Below are 11,093 nucleotides of genomic sequence, written 5' to 3' on the forward strand. Positions count from 1 at the left end.
ACACGTGCTATGAAATATGAATTAAGTTCTTTCACTAAAAGAGCCTATAATCTCCTGCCTACTTATTCCGGAAAATACTTACCTGGGCTTATGTTTACATCAGATCATACAAAGCTTTCTTGGTTAAGTGATATAATGAGGCCAAAACGTGTGTAACTTACCATGGTAAAGTGAGATTTTTTTTTGTGTGAAACACAACAAAATATAACATAACCAGTGTAATCTCTCATAGTGGAGTCTGGCTATCGGGAGATAGAGAGGTTCTTTGTGCGAATCACATGTTATGCATTTATTGATTTCGTGTAAATTACTAGAAGAGGAATCCAGCTAAAATTCAGAAGTGAACAAGTTATCCTGCCACCTCAGAGAAGAAAGGTTGGCCAACTCTTCGATGAAGTAGAGGAACTACCTTTGATTAAAGGGTATGCACATGAAGGTAACGCCAATGATCTATTACCCCACAAAACGGAAAAAAATAAATACAATTTTGGGGTAGGATTTACAGGGATGCTACTTTCTTAAAAAAGTTTATATAGCATACATTTTCTTGTATTCATTATTTAGAACATCAGAATCAGAGATGACTGATGCAGACCAGGACAAGGACCTGCTGGCCAGAGAGTTCTTTCGAATGTTCCTCTTGTTGGAGGACTCTATCCTATGCATTATGACCCAATAACACATTGTACCTAATGTTGTAACTAATATAGCTGTTCCTATAATAGTCACTACAATAGCCAGCCATTTCTCATTTTTACCAACCACAACATAAGACAGTGCCAAGAAAGCCACTGAAATTAGCACACATGCTAACCACATAAGCTTGTTTATGATTGCCATCATTTGCTTTTTTGCTTTGCTTTCAACTACCACGATCGATGTCTGAACGATCACAACTGCAAGAGAGATAAAAAGGGCAACAGAGTCAAACACGAAGAAAATCAGAAATGAGGGACTTGGAGCTATATTTGCTTCTCCAAGGGAATGGCCTGGTGGAACATCCTCTGGATACTCGATGTATTGTCCTGGGACAGAGAAAATTGCTGCGAAGGCAACTGTGGCAATGAGTACAGCTACGACTGTGGTAGAATTGATGGCGTTGTTAAGGCCTTCAGCGTGCATTTTATCTATGCGTTTGGCAATGCCATGTATACGTTTTCTTGTCTGTCGTGTATGTTCCATTTGATAGTGCACTTCATGTTTTATGTCACTGACTGTTTGTTTCAACTGTCTTGCGGGATTTGTAGTCTGAGGCTTGATGGTTCTGGCGCTTTCTACACCAGCTTCCTGTAGGATGACTGTAATATTGGTCTGTCCCATTTTCTCTGCAGTGTCAATGGCTGTTTCCTTTGATCTATTGACTGCTTTAGTGTCTGTCTCATTCTGCCCAAGCAGAAACTTAACAATCTGCATATGTCAAAGGAAACAGTTAATGACAGGTAACCAGCTGCCTTATTTTTCGGCTTACTAGTCTCACTTTTTGGGAACTATTATCAGTAGTTATCTTTTATGCGACTTGTGATACTGTAGAAGAACTTTAGATTCAAAGTCGATGAAAAAGCTCCTAGACTTTAAACAGCAACAAAACCTACATATATGCCAGAAAACAGCATACCTGAGCTCTTCCTTTCCGAGCTGCAATGTGCAATGCTGTATTGCCCTTTGTGTCAACGCTATTTATCAACTTAGCGTCTGCTCTAGTCAGCTCCTCCACAACCTCAAGGTTTTGTCCCTTGACAGCCATGTGAAGTGCAGTCTGCCCCTTTTTATCCATCCGGCTCGCTATCCCTGCCTCCTTATTCAAAAGGGCTTTCACCACTAGCACATGTCCATTTCTTGCTGCAGAATGAAGGGCTGTTTTCCCATTACTTTTAGCAATAGTGGCCAAACTACCCTCAGCCTCCAATAGATAATTCACCACCTGAATATGCCCTTGGTTTGCTGCACTATGCAAAGCTGTTGTATTTGCAACATCAACAGTCATTGAGAGCTCAGGATGTACTGACATTAGTACCTTCACCACATCTGCATCATTAGCAAACGAAAAAATTCCATCGAAAGTCCACTAGAAAACTAGATTCAGAGAATAGATAATCATAATTGAGATGTTATACTACCATCAACATACCCAAATCCCCTTGTTTAGCAGCAATGTGCAACGCGTCAAATCCGTTCCTTGCTTTGATTCCAGCAGCTACAAGATCATAGTACTTGATCATCTCCTTAACTAACTCACAATAACCATATTCAGCTGCAACATATAAAGGGGTCTCTCCAGCTGAATTTTGCTTTACCAACAACTCCGCCAATTCTTCCTCCCCCGTGTTATCGATAATCCCTCTTACTTCAACAAGATTTCCAGCTCTAGCCAATTTATGCAACACAGTGTCCTCACGCTTCCCCGTTAGTTGTTTCTTCATCGTTTTCGGGGGCATGGATCCCTCCATGCTAGTCAATCCCTCCAAAAAGGTTCACCCTTTGGCCTAATGTTAATCCTTAACCACAATTCTCTTCTTCTTTCCCTCAAACACCCAAATCAGCAACAACATTTTCCAACACCAACAAAGATTCAGAAACCAAAAAGAGCAACTTTTCCCTACCTCTAGAGATCAATCACTATATACTAGTGTCTTATCATTCCTCTTTAATGCATTATAACCAAAAAGACTGCCATTTATATAAAGCAAAAGACAGTAAAATTTACCTGGATATGAAAAGACTTTCATATTTTTGCTCTAATTTGTGTCATTAAATATCCAGGAAGTTAGAAGCCACTAGTATAAAGAGCATATATGTGATTGAAAACAACCTGTTTCTTGGTTTTTAGGGATGGAAGAAAAGCTCTAAAGTTATTTTTGGCTGATAATAAATTTGAACAAGTTGAGAAAAAAGTTTAGAGAAACAATAGAAGGTTAATGAGGGAGGGAACATTAAAGGCACATGTATGCAAATGCAACACACAAACTTGACATACACATGTATATGGAAATATAATACTATATGTCAATCACATAGACAGAGCTCTTAAACTCAAAAGAGAATAAAAAAGATTCTCACTTTTGTAAAGTTGGTTATAATGACTATGATGGTGATGTTAATTCATTTGAAGTTTGTGTATTGACTATTGAGAAGAATCATAACTAAAAATGTATTTAATTAGGTGGATTCCCTTAGTTATATAATCTTCTACATTACATATTATTTTCCCTTTATTTTTAGAACTTCATCAACTAAATTTGTTATTTTTATAACATGAATGCTTGTGTAAGTATGTTGTGTAATGTGCGCTACTAAGGATTCTAGTAGGATGGATTATATGATTGTTGTAGGATGGATATAATCCATCCATCTTAATCGAAGTTTTTGATTTGAGCAGTGAGAATGAAAAAAATCTCATTAGAGAGTGATACAATGCAAATATGAATTAATCAAGGTTCAATGTGAGCATCGAATACAGAGTAAACGAAAAAAAAATTATTGTATATATGTGCAGGCTTGGCTATATATTCCAAAAAATAAAAGAAACTAGAAAATAACATGAGTTCTTTTATTTATTTATTTATTTATTTATTTTCTCTTATTTATAGATATTAATATTGGCAAAAGTAATCAACTTTTAAATATTTTAATAAGATCTAAAATTATTAAAACTTCTTCATGGGGATAATGCAAGATTATGATTTACATTAAATTTTTTCTCGAATAATTCAGTTAGCATTTCTGAATGATATTACTAATGATATACGAATTTCATCATCTCAATCATGTCCAAAAGCATATATTTGGATGTTTATTTATTCAATTATCTTTCTTAAAAAAAGGTATTTATTTATTTTTTATCTAGAAGACTTCATGATGAGAAACATCCTAAATTAAGGTTTACCAACCGAATATATACTTTTCAAATCTTATTACTTTGTTATGTTATGATTTTCTCCACGCATTAATCTGCCAAGTAATAACACTTTTGGTATCTCAGTTAATGGTAAATCCTAGTTTTGGTAAAAGTAATACACTTTTAATCTTTTTGCCTACGACTCTTCATAAATTCATCAAATTATCAATCGTTACAACATTTACTACCCCTATATAATATTAATTATGTATTGTGTTACTCAATATTTGAGGGTAATATATAATTCTAAAAAATAATATAGAATATAACATAATATCTACACAAAATGAACTAAAACACATTTCTATTACTTAAAGATTTAATATGTCAAATCAAATATATGAGTATTGGAGGATCCTTTGGTCAAGTAGTAGATCAAACAATAGCTATGAATGTTAAAATCAACACATAATAATTTTAGGGACATGAAAAGCAAGAAAATGTTTTGTTTTGCTTAGTGATGAAGGCTTTGGGTAGGCAAAATTATAGTGGTAGGGATGAAAAAAAAATAGAAATACCCCACAGAATCAAACTTTAAAGTTAGATGCATGTGGGCATTCTGTAATCCACCCCTTTTCAGTTTTCAATTACACAAAAGTGGGGGTCAAGAACTCATCGTCTCATCCCATCACCTAATATATTATTAAGTAAAAATGGAATAATATGGATTCTTATATCTATGATTTGAGATTTATTAGCATAAAGACAATCTCTGAAATCTCCTTTAGATCATCTAGAAACCCACGAAAGGGAACATGTATTAGCAATGGCTTAACTTTAAATTTTGATTAAGCTTTCGTTTATTTTCTAGGTTAGTTAGAGCTTTCGCTAAGAGAATTTATCATGTACATAGTAATTTTTCGAAAAAGATGACACATCTTTACGCTTTCAACTCCGCCGGTAGATATATTGTCATAATTTGGACTATAAGTATTTCAATATGAAATTCTAGTGAATTTAAATATCGCACATCTCAAGTTAATATTTGTTTTATATTATTTTCAAGTAGCGTCGACATAATGCATATATACAACAACAACAAACCCTGTATATTCCCACATAGTGGGGTCTGGAGAGGGTAGAATGTACGCAGTCCATACCAGTATCTCCGAAGAAGTAGAGAGGCTGTTTTCAATAGACCCCCGGCTCAGGACAAAATGACAGTAAACAAAGTCGTTACAAAATATGAAACAAGATGTAATAACAGAGATACAACACCCACAAAGAAATACTATATACTAACAAACCACAGGTAGACACCTCCTCCCAAACCTCCTAACTAGAAGCTCCAACCTATGTACAAAGCCCTAAGACTACTAGCCAAACACCAAAGCACTCCTAACTACTGACTATGACTCATTCATACACTCACTAACCCTCTACCCTAATATGCGTCCTCCATACCTTCCTATTTAGGATCATGTCCTCAGTAAGCTGTAATTGCTCCATGTCACGTCTAATCACCTCTCTACAATATTTGTTCGGCCTACCCCTATCCCGCCTGAAACCATCTAAGGCCAACCTCTCACACCTACGAACCAGGGCATCAGTGCCCCAAACCATCTCAACCTCACCTCCCGCGTATACATTTCGTTTTCTCGTATGAAGATAAGAAGGATGAGCATCATTGTTCTAAATAACTAATATGATTAACACATCAATTAGAACAAATCACCCGACAATTACTGAAAACCATGGAATAAAAACAATAGATTATAAGCGTCCGATTCCTCTTTATCCTAAACTAATATAGATATAGTACAAAAAAGGAATTAATAGAAAAGAGGTATAGTTTTATTTTTTTCTCAAACGGCTGAAACTAACAAATAACAAACCATGACATATATGAACAAAATCCATATAATATACCAGACAAATAATTTTAGAATCTGAATAATTTATATGTTTACAAATTATTACAAACAATAACATGTATTGTGCGTAGCTGCTGATTCAGATATGAGATGCTCATTGACCTTGTGCCTTGGATAAATAAGTATGTCCAACAAAAAATATACGACGTAAAAATAAGGTAAGTCTTTTAAAAAGTAGTAGCAAAAAATAATAAGTAATTAGTAACAATGGCTGACCAAGCAAATTATTCTGGGTTAAAAAATGATAACGTGCAAATCTAGACATTCCTACAACTTCATTTTAAATTAAAAAATAAATGAAGGAAAATTGTTAGTACTGATAAAAGTGTTTCTCAAAATAAGTCATTTTGAAGTTTGAATAAATTTATGGCATCTCCATGACAAGCTACGTCAACTCAAGTGGGAGGGGGGGATGCAATATTTACTTTGACATGGACAAGTGTGTGTTGTGAGTCTTAATATATAGTGACGGTTCTGTCCGAAGAAGAAGAGCAAAGCAAACAAAGCATGCCAAAAAGTAAATCAACTCCTTGGACTCTTATGAAAGACACCATCCAACCAATTCAGTGAGTAACTTTCGGTAAACACCATTCACTAATAAGAGTTGTATCGTCTAAATTCATTCAAAAATGAAATTTGAACAAGGAAAAATGTGAATAAATTGACTTTGAAACAAAAATGATTAATTAATCTTTCTATAAAGCAAGCTTGTATTTTATCTTTCTTACTTTTCTCAATAATGAGATACAATTTGCTGTCTTGGGCTAAGCTGTGCCCAATTCAAGATCCCATACTTGTTCTGGTGTTAATCCATCTAAATGTCCAACTCCAAGCACAGATACTAGCTCAGCATGATAAACTTGTAACTTTTTTTTGTTTTTTCGTTAGGTGTTCGGTACTCTCATTGGAGTCCGGTAATCTGGATTCGCGCCGGATAGGATCCATTCGGGGGTAATGCTTCCTATCAAGTCCATATCTAGGGCTCAAACCCGAAACCTCTAGTTAAGGGAGGAGCAGTCTCATCCACTGCACAACATTTTCGATGGTATAAACTTGAAACTCACAATATGTGTTCTGCTAAGACACCCAAAATGGTCCTGTCCTGGGCTGGGCCCAATTCAAGATGCCATACCTTTAATCATGAAGTATTTAATTCAAAATATTGCTCATCATCCACCACCAAAATACTTCATATTCTCATCAAATACTCGAACAATTCTGTTCACTTTAATATAAATATTTAGTACTATAACAAATAAAGTTGATATAAAGTTATCATATAAATTATCTTACTTTATTAGTTTCCGATGTCATTTATTTGTCGGGATGTCAAATGAGGATTGGATTGATTTTGAACAGATCTAAATGAATTGAACCAATGAGCAAGTCACTAATCCATCCAAAAGATAGGTTACATGAGCTGAAAACAATCGAGTTAATATGGGCTAAGCAATGGATTATAACTCAATCCGTCTAACTCTTATGATTTTTGATTTATTTGTTTGTTTTCCTATAATCTATTTCATTAATTAATAAAACTCTTTTTTTCTTTATTATGGTTATTCATAACATTATCAAACAAAAATATAATTTGACGGAGATTCTCATCGGTTAATTTAGTCTACATATCAATCTAATTTTTAAATGGACTGAATATAAGACGGATCAAAATGAATTAACTTAGTAAATAGATGTTTTTAACAACTCAAACTTGAACGGTCGAACAAATTATATTTTTCTGAGCTAAAAATAATTATATCAGACAAGTAAATTATCATTCAATTTTTGCCTGTGGTGATTATCACGACTCACAATTGTTATCGTTCCGTAATAGAACTATTATCGACTTTTGATGGACAAATGAAACTGCATGTATATAATATGCGAATCCCACTTGTACCAGGCTCTTTCAGAAAGCCAAATGTGGTAAACGTAGTGCACTTTTAACATTTATTGTTCCTGTGAATGGTCTACAACTCAGACAAACAAACAACATATCCGTTTCTTGTCGTAATGAACCAAGTTGCTTACCAATCCAATATTGTGGGCACCAAGTTTGTGACTTGTTCTATTTGAATTGATCACATCATCAATATCAAATTACAACTAACAAGACAAGAGCATTCAAATCAAACTATAGCACGTAAAATTATCGTTTGACTCTGATTCCTCCTTGGAGGTCTATTAGCCTATTCATGTGTAGTAGATTCTCGAATAATAACAACTCTCTCTTAGCCGCAAAGGCAAAGAGATTCAAGAAAAACTATTGGTTAATTTTTGAAGTGTTACGTTGTTTGCAGTTCAAATAAAAACCATAGAACAAGTAGCTGGAAATTTAAACTTGGAGCTAGCACAAATCATTTCTGGTTTCAATAAAGCTACTCAAAATAAAGAAATAACCCAGCTTTTCTCTGATGAGAAAACGTAGAAACAAGGATCATTATCACTTTTAAGTACAAAGCAAAATGAAAAATGAACAAATTAATTTTGTTTCTTATACACAAAAATGATCACAGAATAATTTTGGTCTGCATTCACTCTATACAATGCCTACATAGGAATAAATACGTCTCAAAAATTAAACAATGTCGTATAAATTGAAATAAAAAAAATATATTATTTATTAACGTCCACGTGATGGAGATGTCCACGTGGAAGTTGATGGTGAAGATGACCCGTGTGCCGTCGTACTTCCATTTTCTGAAAAACCAGTGCCATAAAATAAATCGGATAAGTAATTTTGCAGATCATCAGGGGCAAATCTGACAATTGACTCCACTCCGCCAACACTCCCAACATGCTTCTCGTAAAATGGCCGATAAGCCGAAACAATCTTCTTCGCTAATGAAATTTTAACTTCATCACGGAGTTTCGGGTCGGGTATGACCCACGAACTTTGCTTCCGGTACGCCTCTTCAAAACCCGAATTGAATTTACAGAAGCACTCGATCGCCTCCGCCGGTGAAATCTCAGCCGTTGAATCCTCCGGCAGTGACGTCAACACTTTACTCCAACCCATTCTCTCGTAATTTGCCATGTATTGTTCTACCTTAGCTTCGTGGGTCGGAAGCCAATCGGATCCCAATAGAAGCTTCAAGCTGGATTCCCGAACCTTCGAAACGACGTAGTTTAAGTTGTTCGCTAAGAACAAATAGGATAACGGCACGTCACCGTAGAACCCAGCTTTGCCGTCAAGTTTACAGAGAAGAACAAGGATAAGCCATGCTAGTCTAACGGAAACCGTACCGTCGCCTTCATCGGCAATTGGACTCAATAGGTAAGATTCCGGCAACGGTGACTTTACCACCGCCGGCCAATCAGCGATGATGTCGGAGATAGGTCCACTGTAATCACTGAGGAAAATAAGGTAGTTCATCACGTAACGTGTTAGAGGATGAATGCCACCACCGCTCGTTACTTTTGATGAGTCTTTCTTAACTGCGGACTCAAACTCCGAGAGCATAGCTCGAGCAGCATCTCGGAGTTTGGTCATAGCGGTCATCGCCTGAGATTTAACAACGGAAGTAGAATCGAATCCGAATAACATTTCGATTTCGCTCCATAGTTCAGAAATTGAGTCATACATGTCGAGAATACGGAACATTTTCTCCAGAGATAGTTTCTTGTATTTCGCCACCATTTCAGGGAAAGTGAATAGTGTTACAGCACTGTCTTTAGCAATCTCAGTGAAACAAGATTCTCTGATTTTGTCGGATAAGGAAAATACTTGATCACAGAGAATTCTCTCGCCGTGAAATAGTGTAATAACAGCAACCTTAACCGCATTCAACCAGATCTTGATTTTCTTCTCCAGAACTTTCCAGTCCATTTTCTGAACTGTTGAAATGCAAAAACTTTCAATACCCAAGTAATACAATGTCTCATCAATGACGGATTTTCGATTAAGTTCGTAAATCTTGGCGCATTCTTTTCCATATCCAGCTTCAATCATACAATCAGCAATAGCTTTCAGATCCGTAGCTACAGAAACCTTTTCACCTTCATCAATCGAAACCTCGGCAAAGCGAGCTTCAATCTCAGCAGTATCATCTTCAGAACCTTGATCTTCATCCGAACCACTAGACCTTGTAGATCCTCTTGACACACTTTCCGTCTCCAGGAAATATCGATTTCTAGACAAAATGATGTGAAACTCTTTTTTAAGTCTTTTAATGGCGACTTGCATGAGATTTTGAGGTCGAACAAGCAATTGGGAGCTTGAACTTTCTTTGACAACAAATTGCATGGCATGTTGTAAGTCAATTACAGCGTCAAGAAACTGCTTAACTTCTGCTCTTCTATCTTGGAAAAGATTAGAACTGGACCCATCAAGATCCCATCTTCTAATAATTGGTTCAACGTTCTTTAAAGTGTCCTCCATTAAAGTCTCACTTAATTTATGAGAAGAATGTGGAGGTGATGAATGTTTGGATGAAGAGAAAAACCCCGTCATATTTTTGGTGTCAAACTGAAAAAATTCAGGAAGAAATTAAATAGTGAACAAGTTAACAAAGGAATTCTTTTATTTTAGTTTATTGTGTTGGAAAAAAGATAGAGCCTAGGGGGAATGATGAAAATTGAATTTGATGGGAAAATGGTAAAAAATAAAGATTATTTATAGAAGCAAGCAGAGAGGGGGAAGAGACGTGGAAATATGCGAAGAAGAAAAGAATTGGCAGTATACAATACTAATAAAGTTCTTTCTATAATTATTCATATTGTTAATCTAAAAATTACACAAATACACAACTTATTTTTTTAATATTACAAAAAATTTTAACTCCCTATATATATTATAAAAATTTCAACATATACATAAAATGTTATGTATATATCGATTATGTTATGTTATGTATATTAATAGGAAGAAAAAGTAAAGCAACTAAAAAAAGTAAGAGAGAATTTAATTACTTAAAAAAAAAATTAATATTTATGTTATTTATACTATTATTAATTAATTTTGATTCCTATGGTCCTATATGTCCACAGTCCACCGGAATATAATAAAGGGGAAAAAAAAGGCACAAGTGTATAGCCTAGAGGAGCTGTAGATAATTTTTTTGGGAGATCTTATTACCTCTTAATATTTTTTTTAAAGTGAAATCAATATTATCCTGAAATTAGATAACCAGATTTTTATAGGAGAGTGACGGCTGCCAATTTTCTGTTTGATGTATTATACTCTTTAGAATAAAGATTACAAGATTTCAAAGTGTCGTTTCGGCCACATTTTAATTTAAATTTGTATAAGTTAGTTTGATTTAATATAAAAAATTTTAAAAAAATATTTGAAATTTGTGACATAAAATAAGTAACAGATGTCT

The 11,093-nt window shown here is 34.8% G+C and overlaps 2 protein-coding genes across 2 annotated transcripts; both read right to left on the reverse strand.

Moving 5' to 3' along the window:
- Nucleotides 1-425: 425 nt before the first annotated feature.
- LOC107875566 (ankyrin repeat-containing protein At5g02620) lies at nt 426-3,033 on the reverse strand. The gene is made up of 3 exons (XM_016722325.2): nt 2,129-3,033; nt 1,616-2,025; nt 426-1,407 (listed from the first exon to the last, which is right to left on the reverse strand). The coding sequence occupies exons 1-3, from the start codon at nt 2,445-2,447 to the stop codon at nt 529-531; spliced, it is 1,608 nt and encodes a 535-aa protein (XP_016577811.2). The 5' UTR covers nt 2,448-3,033; the 3' UTR covers nt 426-528.
- Nucleotides 3,034-8,235: 5,202 nt separating this feature from the next.
- Nucleotides 8,236-10,361, reverse strand: LOC107875565 (exocyst complex component EXO70H1). The gene has a single exon (XM_016722324.2). It carries the CDS (start codon nt 10,220-10,222, stop codon nt 8,393-8,395), a length of 1,830 nt encoding a protein of 609 aa, XP_016577810.2. The 5' UTR covers nt 10,223-10,361; the 3' UTR covers nt 8,236-8,392.
- Nucleotides 10,362-11,093: the final 732 nt, after the last annotated feature.

Source organism: Capsicum annuum, chromosome 6 (genome assembly GCF_002878395.1).
Source record: "Capsicum annuum cultivar UCD-10X-F1 chromosome 6, UCD10Xv1.1, whole genome shotgun sequence".
Taxonomy (NCBI): Eukaryota; Viridiplantae; Streptophyta; class Magnoliopsida; order Solanales; family Solanaceae; genus Capsicum; species Capsicum annuum.